The sequence below is a fragment of the Hyalella azteca genome, unplaced genomic scaffold (assembly GCF_000764305.2).
Source record: "Hyalella azteca isolate HAZT.00-mixed unplaced genomic scaffold, Hazt_2.0.2 contig13055, whole genome shotgun sequence".
In the NCBI taxonomy this organism is placed as follows: Eukaryota; Metazoa; Arthropoda; class Malacostraca; order Amphipoda; family Hyalellidae; genus Hyalella; species Hyalella azteca.
This window is the reverse complement of record NW_025942991.1, coordinates 74,851-95,759: the sequence shown is the minus strand read 5'-3', so window position 1 is coordinate 95,759 and position 20,909 is coordinate 74,851. Positions and strand designations below refer to the sequence as shown.

General features: G+C 43.1%; 2 protein-coding genes across 2 annotated transcripts; one reads left to right on the top strand and one right to left on the bottom strand.

Moving 5' to 3' along the window:
• The first annotated feature begins 265 nt into the window (after positions 1-265).
• On the top strand, positions 266-4,044 carry LOC108666021 (serine/threonine-protein kinase PAK 2). Its single transcript, XM_018152828.2, has 6 exons — positions 266-400; positions 1,225-1,411; positions 1,958-2,083; positions 2,359-2,508; positions 3,203-3,385; positions 3,843-4,044. Exons 1-6 carry the CDS (start codon positions 297-299, stop codon positions 4,005-4,007), a joined length of 915 nt encoding a protein of 304 aa, XP_018008317.2. The 5' UTR covers positions 266-296; the 3' UTR covers positions 4,008-4,044.
• Positions 4,045-9,110: 5,066 nt separating this feature from the next.
• On the bottom strand, positions 9,111-14,257 carry LOC108666019 (phospholipid scramblase 2-like). The gene is made up of 4 exons (XM_018152824.2): positions 13,986-14,257; positions 13,435-13,599; positions 10,690-10,851; positions 9,111-9,989 (listed from the first exon to the last, which is right to left on the bottom strand). The coding sequence occupies exons 1-4, from the start codon at positions 14,136-14,138 to the stop codon at positions 9,963-9,965; spliced, it is 507 nt and encodes a 168-aa protein (XP_018008313.2). The 5' UTR covers positions 14,139-14,257; the 3' UTR covers positions 9,111-9,962.
• Positions 14,258-20,909: the final 6,652 nt, after the last annotated feature.

Here is a 20,909-nt window from a genome sequence, read left to right as displayed (position 1 = left end):
GAGACAGAGAACCCAGGCGCTGGGTGCGAGAGACAGAGAACCCGGGAGGTGGGTGCCAGAGACAGAGTCTCTCACCACTGCACCACCGCAGCTCTAGTTACTGCCGTCATGGCGCGTCACTTACCGTTCATGTACGGTAATGTCTGTATATGCATCTCTTGTTAAGGACGATCTGAATTTGTAATAGTGATGGTATCCTACCATCACTAATGGTAACCTACCATTACTAATAATGGTAACCTCCTATCACCGATGGCCAGATGCGGCGGGACCCCAGCAAGGTGTCCAGCGCGAAGATGGACGCGGCGGACGACGAGGTGGTCATGGAGGAGCTGCGGCAGCTGGTGTGTCCGCGAGACCCTGAGACCATCTACCACCGCCAGCACCAGCTGGGCTCAGGGTATGGTTCATTAATAATTGTACCACCGCCAGCACCAGCTGGGCTCAGGGTATTGTTCATTAATGGTTCTACCGCCGCCGTTATAATGAATAAAATGCAATCATAATTAAAGCAACGCGGTATTTATCAAACGAATCCAGGTATTGTTGGACCAAAATGTAACAATTCAAGCAATGCAGTTATTATTGAACTAATAATATCTCGAGAACGTTTGGCTCGGCCCAGGACCTTTCATAAGAAACTAACTAAACCAATACATATGAGGCCTAAATGTAATGGCAACATCCATGATTATTGCTATTGGGGGAGTCCTTGAACGGAAGGCACAGCTGCCTTAGGGCAGATCTTGGCATGGATCAGCCGTGCGACGCGCAGTCTGATACTCAGAGCTGCGAGAACGTTCAAAATTACGTGATATAATCAGTTGTAATGTCGTGTATGTTATCAGAGTTAACACTGCGTGACAATAGTGATGAAATAGCTGCTAGCAATAAGGCATCAAGGACAGTTTCAATCGCCAAGGTTCGTGTCAATTTCTGATGTAATTAGCTGTGTATCATCAGTTGTATATACGTCAAGTCGTGATAAAATATCAACAATCAACAGGGACAGTTTTAATCCTCAAAGTACGTGTCAAGTTCTGATGTCATTAGCCTGTATTATCATTTGCACATACGTCAAGTCGTGATAAATATCAACACTCAACAGGGCATCAAGGACAGTTTATGCGCCGAAGTAAGTGTCAATTTCTTATGTCATCAGCTATGTATTATCAGTGTTATCATTTATATGTCAAGTCGTGATAAAATATCAACAATCAACAGGGCATCAGGAACAGTTTTCATCGCGAAGGACCTGACGAGTAACGCGACGGTGGCCATCAAGGACATCGACATGGACAAGCAGCCGAAGAAAGCCCTCATCCTCACCGAGATCAAAGTGATGCGCAAGCTGCGCCATCCTAACCTCGTTAACTTCCTGGAGGCCTACCTGCTTGACGCGCACTTATGGGTAATTAATGTTTAGACGCGCAACTACCTATTCATTGATACTTCGATGCGCACCTGTTGATTAATGTTTCGACGCGCACCTGTTGATTAATGTTCCGATGCGCACCTGTTGATTAATGTTTCGATGCGCACCTGTGGATTAATGTTTCGACGCGCACCTGTTGATTAATGTTTCGATGCGCACCTGTTGATTAATGTTTCGATGCGCACCTGTTGATTAATGTTTCGACGCGCACCTGTAGATTAATGTTTCGACGTGCACCTGTAGATTAATGTTTCGACGTGCATCTATTGATTAATATTTAGACGTGCATCTATTGATTAATATTTAGACGTGCATCTATTGATTAATATTTAGACGTGCATCTATTGATTAATATTTAGACGCGCACCTATTAATTAATATTTCCTAACACTATCCCATTTAATCCTATTAACATCGCCATTGTGCTGGAGGTCAGGTCTCTGTTTTTTATTAAGGCCGCGTTTCATTACTTGGATGAATTTCCACAACTCTGTGAGAGATAATAATGATCTGCGTTGACAGGTGGTGATGGAGCTGCTAGACGGTGGGCCGTTGACAGACGTGGTGACAGAGACCATCATGAAGGAGGGACAGATCGCCGCCGTCTGCCTCAAGACTTTAGAGGGCATCCATTACCTCCACGCAAATGTAATATATAGGTTTTATGAATTTTACAAGTTGAAAAACCTAATATGTAAGCTACAATTTTAAATTTACCATTATCAAATGATGGTAAATTTATAAGTAAATTTATGTGATAAATGTAATGGTAAATTTAAATTTACCATNATGTACATGTGCCCCGCAGAAAGTGATGAGACTAGTTAAGATTATGTACATGTGCCCTGCAGAAAGTGATGAGATTGATGAAGATTATGTTCATGTGCCCTCAGAAAGCGATGAGATTTATATATGCCCTGCAGAAAGTTATCCACCGCGACATCAAGTCCGACAACGTCCTGCTGGGCAAGGATGGCAGCGTCAAGGTGACAGACTTCGGCTTCTGCGCCAACATCATGGAGAACGAGAAGCGCCAGACTATGGTCGGCACGCCCTACTGGATGGCGCCCGAGGTGCTGTGTCATCTGTATTGTTTGTGTGTCTCAATTGATTGTTGTGTAAATTGTGGGACTTGGCAGCGGGCTGTATGATCTATGTAACTGGATTGGTGGCTGAGAAAACATGGCTCCTGTGTGTAGACTGACTGCTGTGTGGGTGAGGCTGTGCAACCTTCATGAGGTTATTGCAGTCTGTGTGGGTGAGGCTGTGTACCCTTCATGGAGTAATTGCAGCCCGCGTAAGTAAGCATTGTTTGCTATAGTACTTCTCGTGTCTTTTAAGGCCCGTTTACACTAGGGGCAACGACATGGGCGGTGAGGCGCTTGACGCTCGTATGTTGCCTCTAGTGTAAATGGGCCTTTACATGTGCATTATTTGTATGCCTCCTGATGTTTTGGAGTCTTCAGTGTTCTTGATTTGTGTCGTGATATGATATAAAAAATTTAGAGAAAATTCTTCACCACAGTTTTATGTTATTTCCATGTTATTCATGTTAAAAGATTTACATTTTCGTAAAATTTCCCTTAGAATGGCTTATTTACTTTTTCATCATTTCAACATCTGTTGGGAGATGAAATTTGGAAATTTCACCCAAATACACAATTATCATTCAAATTAAAACTGTGCGTGTTCAAAAAAGCAAACGAAAATGCTGTTCCATTTTCTTGTCTTTGGTGGTCATTTACTTATAATATTGGGCGGATGCAGGTGGTGAACCGGCAGCAGTACGACCACAAGGTGGACATATGGTCGCTGGGCATCATGGCCATCGAGATGGTCGAGGGAGAGCCGCCCTACCTCAAGGAGACGCCCCTGCGAGCGCTCTACCTCATCGCCTCCACCGGCAAGCCGTCCATTCCGTCCTGGGATAAACTGTCCACTGACTTCCAGGTCTGACATGACGTTATTTACGGTTAAACTTACAGTTGCCGTCCATTCCGTCCTGGGATAAACTGTCCACTGACTTCCCGGTCAGACATGACGTTATTTACGGCTAAACTTACAGTTGCCGTCCGTTCCATCCTGGGATAGACTGTCCACTGACTTCCAGGTCAGACATGACGTACATAATATCTATACTCGTACTTAGGTTAAAATATCTTTAAAGAAACATCATATCCAAACCTACGGTTCATAGTGATGTTACCTTCTATCTTGGCGATGTTACCTCATGTGTAGCTGTGTTACCTCATGTGTAGCGATGTTACCTCAAGTGTAGCGATGTTACCTCATGTGTAGCCATGTTACCTCATGTGTAGCGATGTTACCTCATGTGTAGCTATGTTACCTCATGTGTAGCGATGTTCCCTCATGTGTAGCGATGTTACGATGTTCACCGATGTTGCAGGATTTCCTGAACCGCTGCCTGTGCGTGCGGAGCGAGGAGCGGGCCGACACCACGGAGCTGCTGGGGCATCCGTTCCTGCGCTGTGCCACCTCCACCACCACCCTCAGGCCCCTCATAGAGGCCGCCCAGCGCATCCTCGACAAGCGCATCACCCTCTGCAAGTGAGGGCACCACCCTCTGCAAGTGAGGGCATCACCCTCTGCAAGTGNCTGGCGGTTCCCTCGTCTGTTACACACGTTTCTACGGATATGTTAATGATTGTCTCTAATGCTATTTTTATCTAAAGACCTGATAATGCAAATTCATGAGCATTTAGATACAAAAGATTAGCTGTTGGAGGTTTGTAACTGTGTCTCTAATTCTTGCACCCGTGACTCTCTATCTCTCTGACACCCGTGAATCTTTCTCTCTGGCACCCGTGACTCTCTATCTCTCTGGCACCCGTGACCTGTCTCTTATACACATCTAGATGTGTATAAGAGACAGTACTTTTACTTACTTACTCCGTCAATTTTCTATTTTTCTGTCCATGTCTGCATCGCTGTCTTTTCCTGTCAGGTCTGTTTTCCACTTCTTGCCAGACTGCATAGGTATTTTCTATTTTTGTACGTACACTCCGTACTATTGTAATGTTTAAAAATTTTGCAGCATGGCAAGCTCCAAGTCATTCTACATTAAAAAAAATATATTTTAATACTTTCCAAATAATATTGTGTCATATTGTCCACATCGTGTTACACACTTTATGCTCGTAGCCCTGATATGCCCTCTAGCCCGGCTGAACTGGGCTAGAGGGCTAGGGTGACCTACACAAAGTGCATCGATCAATCTTTGGACAAAGTCTTGCTCATTTCTATGAGTGTGCCTCGACTGCGCATTGATGCTGAAGTCTTCGGTCATTTTGCCTAACCTGATGGATGCAGCCCCTCACTAACAATACCCTCGTCCCTCCCTCACAATACCCTCATCCCTCCCTCACAATACCCTCACCCCTCCCTCACAACACCCTCATCCCTCCCTCACAATGCCCTCATCCCTCCCTCACAATACCCTCATTCCTCCCTCACAATACTCTCATCCCTCACAATTATTCAAGTGAGGTTATAACAGAAGTCATCTGTGCAATACGAGTCAAATAAAAGCGACGTTATTTATCTTATTCATCTTGTTGATCTAAGGATGAAAAACTCCACAGTTTGTGGTCAACAGAAACAATTTATATTAGCATGAAATTCTCTTAAAAAATTTCAATTTTATAAATTCTATGTCCGTTGTTAGAAAATTATTACTGCATTTCACCCATCGTGATTTGTGAGACTGGGCCTAACTTACCGAACCTTTTTATCGTTATCAATTCAAACAACTCTATTTTGAACACAAAACTCAATGTTTCAGTTGATAAGTTAGAATATAGGCATAAAATAAATTCAGAAGTAGTACAAATAACATTTACTCAGTTTGCCCTCCGTTATAATCAATGGTGAGCATGAGACGTACAAAGAAGCATTAAAGGCGTTGCAAAATTCTTCACTTGTTCTATTTAACAGCTCAATAATAGGTGTTACTTCTTTACAATTTTAGCCATGGTTAAATTTACATTTCTCTCAAATTCTCTGTAATTCATTATTATGTTTCGGAAGTGTCAAATGTAGAAAAAAGCTAAGATGGAAATGTAAGAATTTAGATTTTAATGACTGGTGCTGGGAAACAATGTTTACACTTCATTACTTTAGTTACCTGTTAACAGGTATCATCAATATATACAAAGATCCTTCCTTTTACTAGTATAATTGACACTAGTGGATGCTATTCATAGTTGCTTGGTATTTGTACTTTATCTTCCATTTACACGAGCTGATTGTTGCTAAGCATATTTGGATATTGCGATATTGCTGTGCAGTTCTAAAATCTTGAAAGAAATTGTGAAGTTGTGTGTTGCTATGTAGAATATTAACTTTATTGTAAATTAGTGGAACAATATAAAGTTGGAGGAATTAAGGCTTTATATTGCAGGTGTTGCTTGCATTCCATCGTGTGAAGAAATGCGTTGTTTTATTGGTCGCTAAAGCTAAAACTAATTTTATTATTCAGCCCGTGAATGTCTTTGTGTCCAGCATCTTGATGTTCGTCCTCGTGAAATCTTCCCTTTTTTAGCCTGCCATTCAATGCCGAATAATACCCAAAATAGGAATTTGTATGTATATTTAATGGAGTACTCCATGAGTAATTAGCCCACCTAGGTAATTTAACTTGGGGTAATTGTAATCGGGGTTTAGTACCATAGAGGGCATAAAATTTTCCTTCAGGGACAAATTACCTCTGGTGGTTGTTTATAAATTTTTACTCTGTAATGTAGATGTAGCAGAAGAAAATTCATTGTTGATGACATTAATGAAGTAGTTACATGCTTAATTCATCATGTTGAATTGAGTGACTAGGTCGTCATGCCAAAGACTTTTGCTGGTGGTAAGTTCTTTCTTTGACTGATTTAAAGGAATTCATCGCGTGTGAGCGATATTGTATTATAAGGGCCAAACGAGGCTTGTGTTGTTTAAAAGAAAAGCCGGGCGAAATAATCGTGCGAATTTTTTGTGTTGTAGATGAATATCTGTAACATGATGTCATTTTCGATGGAAAATAGTACCACGCCATCGATGTTTTCATGTAATGCAATAAATATTTTTAGGTAATACAATATCGTTCGTCTTATCAGTTGACAAGAGATGTTCAACAATCATTCCTGCTATGCCAAGCAACAATGATTCCTGTTCGTATGTAACCAATCATTGAACTCGTCAAGCGGGCGCGTTGATGAAGTCTTGTTCAAATAATGATAAGATAGCCTAAGCTGTAATGCGTGAATATAATAAGCTGGCTGTATATATCATTAAGAATGTAGGTCCCTCAAGTGCGAGTTTTACTTCGGATTCCTACTGTTATTCTTTCCTTCAGTCAGTGAAGCATTTATTTTCCAATTATCTTTTCTTCTAAAAATTTTAACTTTATTGATGTTTTGCAAGGTTGAATTTCTTGCGGTCGTAGAAGAAGTTCCTTGTGTCATGCAATTCTCTTATTCGGTTTTTTACTGGGATTGATTTACATATGAATTTATTTTGAATTCTTAGCTGTATTCCTGATATTGTTAGTTTGGTGCAGTTTGCCTAGTTTCTTTATGTGTAAAATATTCATTTTTTAACGCCATGAACTTGATTGTAATAATNGTGTTATGAGGTGCACCGCCATCACTGATGTGTTATGAGGTGCACCGCCATCACTGATGTGTTATGAGGTGCACCGCCATCACTGATGTGTTATGAGGTGCACCGCCATCACTGATGTGTTATGAGGTGCACCGCCATCACTGATGTGTTATGAGGTGCACCGCCATCACTGATGTGTTATGAGGTGCACCGCCATCACTGATGTGTTATGAGGTGCACCGCCATCACTGATGTGTTATGAGGTGCACCGCCATCACTGATGTGTTATGAGGTGCACCGCCATCACTGATGTGTTATGAGGTGCACCGCCATCACTGATGTGTTATGAGGTGCACCGCCATCACTGATGTGTTATGAGGTGCACCGCCATCACTGATGTGTTATGAGGTGCACCGCCATCACTGATGTGTTATGAGGTGCACCGCCATCACTGATGTGTTATGAGGTGCACCGCCATCACTGATGTGTTATGAGGTGCACCGCCATCACTGATGTGTTATGAGGTGCACCGCCATCACTGATGTGTTATGAGGTGCAGTATTGCTGTGCCTCAAATAAATCCCTCAATACTTATTGTACGTGAGCAAGAAACTGCGTGCATCACAGAAATATGTTTGAAGGATCGTACATTTATCAACATAGAAGTACGGAAGACATAAAATAACATAACATAGTGATGTCGGCGCTGAAGAGTAGTCCTGATGTGGCCTGTCGCCGATTCTTGAACTTTTCGTGCCTTGTTCACAGAAGATCTAAAATCGTGTCAATTGATCGGATATTTTCAAAATTGACGATAGTTTGAAATAGCTACTAGACTTCCACAGGGTTCGATATGGTGCTAGAAATTTCAAGTCTGATACCAAGTAATTCAAGGCAGCACAGTTAACACTGTGTTGTGATTAACACTGTGTGATATGATTCTTATTATCCGGAATTTCCCTCCACTCTTTACCCTGCTCATCGTTCTAGCTACTGATTTTTTATCTCGTTTCTATTTCCACTTCATTCCATTTGAAATTGAAAAAAGAGAGCACTATAAAATATTAAGTGCGCTGCATGCGTAAAGGCAGTGCAGCGTACCTTCACGTACAGGATCAGCGGAGGGAGCTGAACCTGAACTACTGGGGAAGGCTGAAACACCTGGAACTGTACTCAGCGGAGAGAAGAAGAGAAGGGTATTTCATACTGTAATCTTGGATGATGATAACCGGACTGCCTCCCAACTTTGAGAGTGAGACCTCCAGAATAGTGAAACATTACAACGAAAGGAAGGAGAGACTGTGCAGGATTCCCCCATTTAATAACCGAGCCGCGGCCAGAGTACAGACTCTTCGTGAGGGATCACTGTCCGTGGTAGTACCGAGACTCTTTAATGGCTTGCCAAAAGCGCTGAGAGGAGGGGAGTTTACTCTTGCAACATTCAAGAGACGACTGGACAAGTGGTTGAGAAAGATCCCGGATTGTCCAGTAATGGGAAACTACCATCAGCAAGTGACAAGCAACAGCATCTTGCATCAGCTGGCCCAAAGGAGGGCAAATAGATGGAACACCTCCAACGTTACATCCGGGACCCGAGGGCGGGGCGATGCCAAGCGCCGGCTTTAAGACGGAGGACGACGAAGGCGGTGCATCAGCTTGACCGTGGACTACGAAGTCCTAAACTCATCATAAGGTCATGCGCACCACGCATGCAGTTCAGACAGCCGAGCCCTGCAAAACACGCATTTGACGAAGCGGCGACGCGAGCAACACTTCACAATGAACTCGATAAATAAATTGTACTTTATGGCGTACCGCACGACGCGATAATTCGTCTAATTGCTCGTATATATTATTCGGCTGAAATATTTTCGAACTTTGGCATCAAATAAACTATCATTTTGTGGTTCGGAAATTAAAACCTGAAGTTCCTGAAGCCGTGAGTTATGTACTGAAAGAATCATTCCGCCCTACCGTAATTTGGTGCTAGTAACACTTGATACTTGTGTCGTCTCTTCAATATTCATTTGTACAGACATTAGACTTCAGACACATAATATTTATTTATTTAGACACATAATATCAACTGGACATATAATATTTCATAGACTATCCTGTAACACTGCAAGGACATTAGCGGTAATAAAATTTAATTAGAATACATTCGTGATAATCTAGGCTAAAGGCTGGTAAAATAAAGCGAAATAAATCGGCCAGGAAGAAAGATAAGCACTAAGAACAGTACGAAACATAAGAACATGAGAACGGGAAACTTTGGTGCCAGCAGTCATGACGTCAGCTATAATGTATAATGAATACGAACTAATGAATCCATACAAAACAAACGCACGCACGACATATTCGCATGTGATACAAAAATACATTTAAGATTGGATTTTGTGCCGCAGTATTCGGAACAAGTGAGAACAATAAAAACAGTCCTTATACACCGATAAAAATTCACTAACGCTCCTCATTCACACTGCGTATAGACGAGGCAAGGGTTAACATTCATCGAGCGAGCGTGCGACCGCGATGAACACTGATGCTTTGGGCAACACCTGCCGAGCACACATTCTCGGAGGATACATTCCCTCGAAGGATACCTTCCGTCAGAGGATATATTCCCTCCGGGGGATACATTCCCTCGGAAGATACATTCCCTCGGAAGATACATTTCCTCGGAAGATACAATCCCTCGGGTGATACATTCCCTTTAGGAAAAAATTCCGTCGGGGGATACATTCCCTCTTAGAATAAATTCCGTCGGGGGATGCATTGCCTCGGAGAATATATCGGACAACATTATTGGATGGAACGCAAACGTCGAACTTAGACGGAGCATCAGGTTAATTTTTGTTGAAGATAAGTTTGCTGTTTCGGACGACTTGGGTGAGGCGGTTGTGGGGGAGCGCCGGACTTACTTCTGCTCGAAGTACAGGAAATCCTGCACAAAAAGAGGGTAGGTCACCTGACTGGGAGGGTAGGTCACCTGACTGGGAGGATGAGTCAACTGAATAGGAGAAAATTCACCTGACTTGGAGGGTAGGTCACCTGATGTTATTATTTTTTCCGGCATGTATACAGCATTTGGTTTCCTATTCTTTTTTGCTGATCGCGTCAAACACAATGAAGATTGATTCTGGTACCGAAACAGGTAACGCCGTGCGTAACACACAATACCAATAAGGTAATAACGCAATAAAAGCAGCGACCTTTCAGCCAGAAATGAATTATACGGCGATAACAATAAAGATGAGCGCCATAGCTTACAGGGTACAATTAGTTAATTACCATTTTAAAAAATCACATTACTTAAACGGTGGTGTCAGCATTCATGATTAGGTCATGTTGAAACCCACAACTCGCTTTTTAAATTTAAACCACTCGGCCAAGCTGAGGCAATGAGAAAAGAACGGTGAGCTGCCAATTAAATCTCAATAATCATGGCAAATTACTCTTGATTTTGTTTTCCTATTGAGTAACCCAGCATTGAAATATTTTCCGAACAGAATCTTTTCTGTTAGAATTCTTACTCATATTAAAGTGTTTCACGTCCTTTACGTCGTGAACATCCAAGACCACGACTTTTCTGCATTATGTAATCTCTTAAAACAAAATTATAAACCGCCCCCAACGCGACTCACGATGAGGAAGAGGGCACCGAGTAGCGTGGCCTTCACCTTGACGTCCAAGTCAAGCGGGAAGTTGATGCCGAAATTCTCGGCGTCGGTGAACATTTCACTCACCAGACCGGCCCAGTGCTTTGATATCTTGCCCACCTTCGCCTTGCCGTCCGCTGACAGGATCTGCAACAAAGTGTCGGCATTATTGGCTGAAGCCTAGCGTTATTGGATGATAATGTTATGTTTTTAGCTGTAAACAAAACAAACCGTCTGATACCAAAATTCACTGAAAGAACTAAGTTTATTGTTTTTAGATCTTCTGTTGTGATGTCGGCGCTGAAGAGTAGGCCTGATGTGGCCTGTCGCCGATTCTTGTTCTTACTTTTCGTGACTTGTTCACTGAAGATCTAAAAGCATGTCCTTTGACCGGATCTTTTCAAAACTGACGACGGTTTGAAATATCTACTAGACTTCCATCGGGTTCGCTATGGTGCTAGGCATTTCAAGGCTGAACATATATTTTTCCATAGCTTTATCTAGTCTGTTCTTGAACGCGTTTATACTCGGAGCGTCAACGCTGTAATCGAGAAGGCTGCTCCATATGTCGCTGATTCGAAGCGAGAAGAAATGTTGTAGCGTGGATGAGTTGCAGCGCAGTTTTTTAGTTTATGGTCGTGGCCCCTGGTGTTTGTTCTTGTTACAAGTTCTTGTAATCCTTCGACGACCTTGTATAAAACATATGAGTATATTTGTATACTTCAATGAGGTCTCCACGTAGACGTCGATAACAGAGGCTTGGAAGCTTCATAATCTTTAATCTTTCTTCAAAGGACTTGCCCTTCAAGCCTGTAATTATCCTTGTTGCACATCTTTGAACATTCTCTATAAAATTTTTGTCCTTTTCAAGTCTCGGTGACCACACAACGTTTCCAAACTCTAGGTTCGTGCGCACGTCTGCAACAAACAACTGCTTCATCGATTATGCGTTTAGGAACTCGTAAGAGCGTTTGATCAGGCCAAGAAGTTTATTGGATTTATTAGCTTTCGTTTCAACATGCTTAGAAAATTTCGGTTCCTTGTCGAGATAAACTGCCAAGTCTTTTTCTACATTAGACTTTTCCATCATTACTCTCTCTTTGCAACCATGTCTTCTCATACTGTAATCTTGCTGTTCATTGTTCTTCCCGAGGTGAAGTACTTACCACTTGTCAGCATTGAAACGCAGCTGCCACGTATCAGCCCAGTTAACTAAACTGTCAAGATCATCTTGCAATTGCGCTTTATTTGACGCATCCTTCATTGTATTATAAACTTTTGTTTCGTCGGAATACATAGAGTCCACGCTTCTGGCAGATCGTTTATAAAAGTAACGAACAAAATAGGCCCAAGAACGCTTCCTTGCGGCACGCCACTGCGCACTGATGCCCAGTCTGACACGGTTCCGTTAATTGGACGTTAATTCTAGTAGGTAGACGACACGTCGTCGTCTACCTACTAGAAAATCTCTAATCCATTGGAATACGTTTCCCTCAATTTCCAAAGACTTCACCTTATGCAACAGCCGCTCATACGGAACACTGTCAATTGCTTTGGAAAAACGAGGTACAATGCACTGGCTCCCTTTCATCCAGCAGGCTAGTCCAATCGTTCAACGTAGACAATAAGTTAGTGGTGCAGGATCTAGCAGCAATAAGACCATGTTGACAATCTGATATGAGATGGTGAGCAGTCAAGTGATCGATAATCCTATCCCTCACAACAGATGCCATTACCGGACAAACAACACTTGTCACCAGACTGACAGGGCGATAGTTACCGGGGCTACTTTTGTCACCTTTTTTGAACAATAGTGCTACTTGAGTTTCTTTCCAATCGAACGGCAAAGTTCCTTCGTTCAAGGTTTTTTTTGAAAGAATACTGTCAATGGGCCGGTCTGGATGGTTGCTAATTCCTTGAGCAATCTAGGATGGAAGCCGTCTGGTCCGCATGACTTGATGGGATTTAGAGCGACCAAGCACTTGAGAACCTCTTCTTCGTGTATTTTAAAACCTGTTAACTTCGAGCCGACTGGGCGCTTCTCAATAACAGGAATACTGTTCAAGTCCTCATCTGTGAACACACTGCTTAAGAACTGCCCAGGGTAAAATTTACAGACGCGACAGCTTCTGATTAGGATTACCAGATGCTGGGCGATTCTAAATTTTGTTAGGGTACACCTGAGGAGTTTTTCTTACTGAAGCTGCTACCACCATCGCCATGGAATGAGCCTTATTTCCAATAATTACTGTAATATCTTGTCTTAGGCTTGTCTTTAGGCTTCGAATGGCTTTTCATTCTATTATGCATATGTAAAGGATTTTTACGGAGCATCTTTCTCCTGCGCACATATGATTTGGATCTTTATTATAGGTATGACCAGAGTCGACGAGCTTAGGCACAACTCAGTCTCTAACCAGAACTTGCCCTAGATTTTTCAGCAATTTGGTACGTTATTATTTACTTATTATCATTTTATTGTTTGGTTAACCTCGATTATGTTTTCTATATCGTTTTTAATTTCGGCTATCTTCAATTTGTGTTCAAATTGTTCATTCTTTGTTTTCAGAAACCGTTACAATTATCTGCGCCTTCGCATTCCGAACAATCCACGAACAAGAGCTATTTTATTTATAGCATAGATGATTTCGAATTTGACAAAGACTAATAATCGGCCATTATCGATAATACTTCAAATGTAGAACGTCATTGACTAAGTTTGAGACTCACCTCGAACTCGACGTCGCCGCAACAGTTGCACTGGCATATTGGCCCCTTGATTTTAAGGACCGTCTCTCCAGCCTCGTTCTTGATGTCAAACTTTGGAGTGAGGATGCTCCATCGCTCCTCGATCCTGCCCACGACCGTGCCAGGGGGGCACTCAACGTCCATCGTCTGCAATATTCAGCTTCAAATGTCTTAATATCTGAGTAATGATGTTTCTATCTTATCAAATCTAACTACACAATTCAGTCTTTTTTACGACCATGTACTTCCCCGAAGTTAAACACGAAGTAATGGATAAAGAATATTGAAAAACCGTTAGAAATTTCTCCCGTACGTCACCGGATGTTCTAAAATCTAAAACAAGAAAAATTTTTAGTAAGCAATTGATTCACTAGGGCATTTGCACACGCTAGACCATTTTCACCAGTGGACAGCATGAGTATAGCATCATTGTCACCTAGGCGCAGCGAGAGCACAGCCATAATTATCACCTGAATAAAGCAGGGCTACAGCGGTCAAGCCATTATTGTATCACATTATTGTAACATGGTCACCTGGAGACAGCAGGGGAAGCAGCAGCCCTGGCACGCGAGAGGGCGGCTGAGTTTCATAACTTCGGTTTGGTTGCAGTCGATGATCTTGATGTCGAGGGGCCGAAGGTTACCGCACATGTTACGGGAGCAGCAGTCCGAATCCTCGAGCGCCATGAAGATCGTCTGTCCGTGGCCGTTTTTTACCTCATATTTGTTGGCTGACTCGTAGTCCAGCAAGACTGCACAAACGAGCGAACTTAATAATAATATAAGCGATGTTACCGTAGAAGATTAGGCCGTTAGTCCTGTCGCCGCTTCTGAACATTGCATTGGTCGACCTATCGAAAGCTTTCGACAGTGTCGAGTGTCGACCACCCTCTCCTTCTAAGCATGATCGCGGCATCGGACCTACACCACAACCTGGTCCGCTGGCTGTGCTGCCATCTCAGAGGCAAGATGGCATCCTGCCTCTACTTCAGAACGCAATCTCCACTCAGAACACTCCACCTCAGGGGTCCCCTAAGGTTCGGTCATCTCGCCGGCCCTATTCAACCACTTCATCTCTGACATCCCTGTCCCGGTCCCCAATATTGTCTCGTACGCAGACGACCTCACTATCTTCGTGTCGTCCCCGAGGTTCGACGCTGCGAAGGCTGACCTCGCTGGGCTTCTTCGAGGCGTCTCAGACTGGTCCGCTACCAAGAAACTGGCCGTGGAACCGGGCAAGTCCTTCGTCACGCTCTTCACCCCAGACACTCACCAATCTCCCAGTGGCAGGGTGGCCCAGTGGTTACTGTTCAGAGGATCAGGATTGGAGCAGAGAGGCGCGGGTTCGAACCCAGCTCTGTGCGCCAGTTTCTAGTCAGAATCGGCAAGGAGGCCAGGCGGTTTAAGCAAAGCAGAATTGGAGCAGTGAGTTGCGAGTTCGAGACCGCAACAAGCTGTGTGAATGTTCTGCGATGTTAATAATCGGCGACAGGGCTACGGCCTAATAAACGCTGAAACTACTATTATTTTTATATTATTAATCCCGATCACACCCTTCTGCCACAATCGGCAACGGCATCATCCCCCTAGATAGGACCCCCAAAATCCTAGGCGTCACCTAGAACACTCACTACACATTCTCACCTCACGTCAGAGCCATAGCCACTATAGCGATGGGTTCTAAGTATCCTAAAAGCCTATAGCCGGCACTAACTGGGGTTTCCCCAGGGAGACATCATTGCCACCTACCGAACTATCACGCGCTCAATCCTCAGTTACGCTACCCCATCTGGTACCCTGTCGCCTCACGCACTGCAATAGCAAGCCTTCAAACTATCCAAAACTCTGCCCTGAGACTAAGCAACCGGCTGCCTCAAAATGGCTCCGATTTTCCATCTCCACCATAATACCGCGGTGTCCTTCCCCTGTCCGCTCACCTGGACCTGGCTTGTGCCCAGTTCCTCGCCAGCGCCCTCCAACCCTCCCATACATCATTCCCCATTGCCTCTGCTCCCCTCGGAGACCGCTCCATGAAAGCCTCCATCCAGTTGAGATTCGGCCACCTTGTTGCGCCATTTCTGGCAAACGGCATCATGCCCGCCGGTGCCTATGGAGAGGCTAAGCGCTTCCTTCGCAGGGAGATCGCCTCCCGCGTTGCGGCGACCGACGATAACAACGCAGTCATTGCAGCCCCATCACCAGCGATTATATCAGAAAAGGCCTCGCTTCCTTGCCCCTACCGCTCGACGCTATCCCAGCTCCGGGATACTGTAGTTCCCTGGCGTCCTACATCTTTAGAGTCCGACGCTCCCACAGCTCCACCTGCCGAAGTGCAGGTACCTCCTCCAGTCTGCCCAGCATCTCTTTGCCTGCTCCTCCTTCCCCACGTCCCTCAGCGTCTCCCCATTGTGGGACAGCCAGGTGGAGGCGGTGGAGTTCCTGGCCACACTCCCTGCCTTCGCCTATCTCCCTCCTCTTCATGTACCTCCTCTTCGGCCACCACCGGAGCCTCCCCTTGCAAGAGTAACGGCGCAAGAAACAACATTTCGGCCAAAACTTTTCACAGTTGGCTGCTGGTATCGAACCCACAACTTACTGCTCCAATTCTGGTGCTCTGAACTTAAACAACTCGGCCACCCTAAAATTCAAGCGGTGATATAACAAGTCTCATTTTCAGTAGATTAACTATTCAAATGGCAAACGCGTGGCTTTCAAGTTCAGTGGATTTTCGGTCCAAAATAACAAACGTTGATCAATAATTATAATTTATCATGAGATATCGTTGCGCAAAATTGTTTTCTGTTGATACAAAAATTGTTATAATTGCTGAGAAATTATAATCTCCAATAGAAGTAGAACCCAGAATCATAACATTACCATCAGCTTACACGATTTTAGAATAAGAATACACAACCGTAAATTTGTATTATTGATCATTTGCACCATAAAACGTGATATCGAATATCATAATGTTTACAAGCAGCAATTACGTAACCTCGCGCTCAGGATAACAAACGGCATATCAGTCTAGCACAAGCAGCTTAGCTTAGAATTTCCGGTATCAATAATCCTTGTCATTTCTGACTCCCGTAATCCTGAATTCCATTATAGTGAATAACATTAATAGATTGCAGCTGAATATTGACTTCTTTAAACCCATATTTCAAATGGAAACCTCATTGGACTTGGAAAAAATTATTATGCAATTTTAAAATCATAAAAAAATGACGTAGTTTTTATATCATTCGAATTTTTTCTTGCTTTATTTTTAGGGCAGAAGAAACACTTTGAGGTAGTGAGAGTACGGAGAAGTTAAATGTTATTTTTCACCATTAATTTGGTCAGCACTCTACCCTTTATGCAATATCTCGACACGATAAGTATCCTGGATACGCGCCCAAACAGCTCCTCCTTTATATTGCGCGCCTGCACATAACACAAACTTTGACAAAACAACAAATATTTGAAAGTTATAGCAAGTTTATTGATGAGAGGAATAAGGGTTCTAAAGCCATACTCAAAATACGTGTGTGTAGGGCCAGGTATTTCAGGACGAGCTTAACCGTACCGCTAATTCACAAGTTTCAATGATTGCCAAGGACTCCCACAAGAATGAAGGCTCCCACAAGTCTCCACTAACATCAGAACAAGCAGCAACAGTTCTGAGAATGCAGAACTGTTGAATTCGTTCAACATCATCTGAATAAAATTCCATCTCCCAACTTCACTGCACACAATTAATGCAAAATAAAATGATTTTGTTGGGAAAACGTACATAAGAAGTTAGAATTGCTAAACATAAAAATACCAGAATAAGGATCGAACATACAGGGGCTAGACAAAATTAGGGAAACACCTGAAAAATCCACAAAATTTATTATATTATGGTGTAGGTCCACTTTTGAGGCAATTACAGCCTCAATTCTCCGAGGTATTGATTTGTACAAATTGTGAATTTTTTCCAAATAAACTTCAACCAATTCTCCAGTTAAAATTCCCTCCAGCTTTTTTGAAGACGATGGCGGCGGGAATAAACATTTGACTTGCATCTGTAAAATCGACCATAAATACTCGATAATACTGAGGTCCAGTGATTGTGGTGGCCAAATGAGATGCTCAACTTCATTAGAATGTTCCACGTGCCATTTTTTAACAATTCCAGCTGTATGGATCGAGGCATTATCATCTTGAAAGATGGCGTTCCCTCCGAAAATATTCTGAACTATTGGATGAATTTGGCCTCCAAAATTCCTCAATAGTCAAGGCTGTTGATTCCTCCAGGAAGAGAAATCATTGGTCCGCCTGATTTACAACAAATGGCACCCCAGAACATTACAGATCCCAGGTTGTACGGTTGTGAGGAGGCCGTCGGGGTTAAATGACTCTTTTACTCTTCCAACGTAAACTCGGCCAGAAGTTGGAAATAAGGTAAACGATGATACATCAGAGCAAACCACATTTTTCCACTGCTCGAAGGACCAATTCTGTAGGTTTTTACACCACTAAACGCTTTGAGGCATTTTTATTTGAAACTAGAGGCTTTCTAATTGCAGCTCTTCCGTAGAATCCAGATCTGCGCAGCACTCTGCGGACAGTCCTTATGGAAACTGGGTTCTGTAGGCGTCTGCACAGGTCTGCAGTAATTTCAACAGCTGTGGTCTTTCGATTGTCCCTCACAATTCAATTTAGCTACCAACGATCTCTCTCGGACAACTCCAACTTTTGGCCAGACCTGTGCTTTGTCGAGGACATTTTACCTTCTTTTTCGAAAGCAGGTATTACTTTTTAGCCAGTGCCTCTAGAAACATCTAGCATTCGGGAAGTTACTGTCATACGGGCACCAACAATTTGGCTTCCTTTGAAAGTCAGAGTGGTTTGACATTTATAGGTTATAGATTGGGTTATAGACACAAAAATTTCCCAAAAATATCTACAAGGTTCTAATATCAATTATTAGCAACAATAAACAATACTGTGGGGGAATCGATCCATATGTTCGCAGTTGTGTATCTCGTTTGGATAATAATGTGCCCCGTAACTGATCCTTGGTTTGGGTCACGATCCAGGCTCTTGATTAGAAATAACAAAACAAAAATGACTAAAAAAAGGTAAGGCAAATCGAATCACTAAAGCATATACAGATTATTACACATTGATCAATATAAAAATCTTATTAGAATATATATACACTGAGTCGTTCCTAGACACGATACATTTGACACAGCTCGATTGAGTCAGAGCTGATTCACTGTCGCTATCTTCGCTATCGTCTGCAACGCCACAAAGATAAAGACCACCAATAAAAGTTGCTACACTGAAACGATGCTGATTACATGTATGTGCAGTCGTACATTTAAGGGGAAACCTAACTTCTTCAGAATCACTAGTAGATATTTTTAACCTTGATTCATAAAAATTCACAGAAATTGAAAAATTAGCGTCAGTAAAAGAAAATTAGCACTAGTACAAAAACAGTAAAGCAAAGCCTCATGTCATACAACGGCAAAAGGGCATGAGTATTCAACATTAATACCGAACAACGAGCTTATGATCAGTTACACCTAAAATGTGAGTTGTGCTATTATTCAGGCCGATCACGGTTTTATCAAAGACGAAGAGCATAGCTGCTTTGAGGTCTGACAGCTCGATCATCTCAAGAGCTCGGTCGCTTATCAGACTTATCTGCGCACCCGCGTCGAGCAAACGACAAAAGGAGGAAGCAATGCTACTTCCACAACACAGCTCGACGCTGACAGCAGATTACATTTCCGTCGTGACACATGGTAATTAATACCACTACTTGCAGCTATTTTATTTGGCACAGGCAAACTAGGTACCCTAGCAACTGAAAGCGCAATGTTGATATTCTTCTGTTTTACAAGAGAAACCAACGGTTCCTCGCTGCGACAGAGCATTGAAATGAGTTCCCGACAAACATTGCAAATGTATAACAGGTAAGGAATTCTCAGCGTCTGGAGTATAAATAACAGGCCACGCCATTCCATGGTGAACCCAAACATTAAGACCGAACACGTAACACACATCAGATAATATCTGCCCGCTAGGTATATGACCAGGGCAACGACGCATCAGTTTCATTTGCTTGGAAAACACCTTGCTCGCGGTTACACCAAAATTTGCAGGGTTAGTCAGCAGATCTGTCCGTCTTAGTCTCTCACACACAGTAAAACAGATTTGAAAAGTGAATCTCCACCGCCTTGAAGAACTTCAAGCATTTTCAATCCCTTCGGTAACGAACCTTTTTCTCTTCGCTCATCCACACCAGCTGAACTCGCAAATGCGTGTCATGGCGTCAGCGCTAAAATTGTCGTCACGCGGGAATTATTTTAGACATATTATGGATATATAACAAGGACTTGTAGTCAGTAAACAAAAATAAAAGTATATCGAAAAGAAAAGACCTGCTGAACGTTTTGAATGAATTTAGTATGCTTTATGGCATCAAATCGCGAGTCGTTGACGTCGTGTCGATTGGTTAGCCGCTTACTAGAATGTGGATGGGCTTTTTCATGCCCTGCAAGATGCCACGAATTATGAGTGGTAACTGGAAATATTTTGAGGAGCAAAGAACTGGAGAGTCCCATGATGATCAAGGTATTAACCAGGTCAATAATGGCCACAAATTTTGTAGCGATATTTACAAGTTCGATTATGGTAGCACAGCGGTTATGTGTTGGCACTTCTTTTCATTAGGCCCCAATTCACCACATATTACACCCCATTTCACCACACATTAAGCCCCATTTCACCACACATTACACCCCGTTTCACCATACATTAGGCCCCATTTCACCAAACATCACACCCCATTTCACCACACATTACACCCTATTTCACCGTACATTAGGCCCCATTTTACCACACATTACACCCCGTTTCACCGTACATTAGGCCCTATTTCACCACACATTACACCCCATTTCACCGTACATTAGGCCCCATTTCACCACACATTAGGCCCCATTTCACCACTCACTCTATACAAGCTCCTTCTTCTGCTTGACGACGAGCTGGTCGACGGTCGCGAGGTAGGCCAGCGCGGGGCTGTAGCTCGGCATCTGCGCCAGCGGCACCGGCGCCCAGTTCATCCCGCCTGCGCAGAGCAATGCGATAGATAATTATAATTGGTAAAAGCGCGTATAAATAGATTAACACTATTAATAATAGTATCGTTAGATTAATACTGTGACGTCGTTCGTCACTCGTCAGATTCAACGCATCTTATCCTTACATTTTCTTTCAAAATCTTCACTTACTCCGGCGTGCCCTCAACAAGTGCGTGGAAAATAACACAAAAATGGGAGCGCAGCCGTGCACCACCAATTTTATGCACCAATAAGCCCTGAATCGAACACCTTGGATCTCTCCGAACATCCACCAAACAGCCGTGAACCACTCGGCTTTGTCCTCCTCTGGCCTTGCATAAAACCCGCCGTA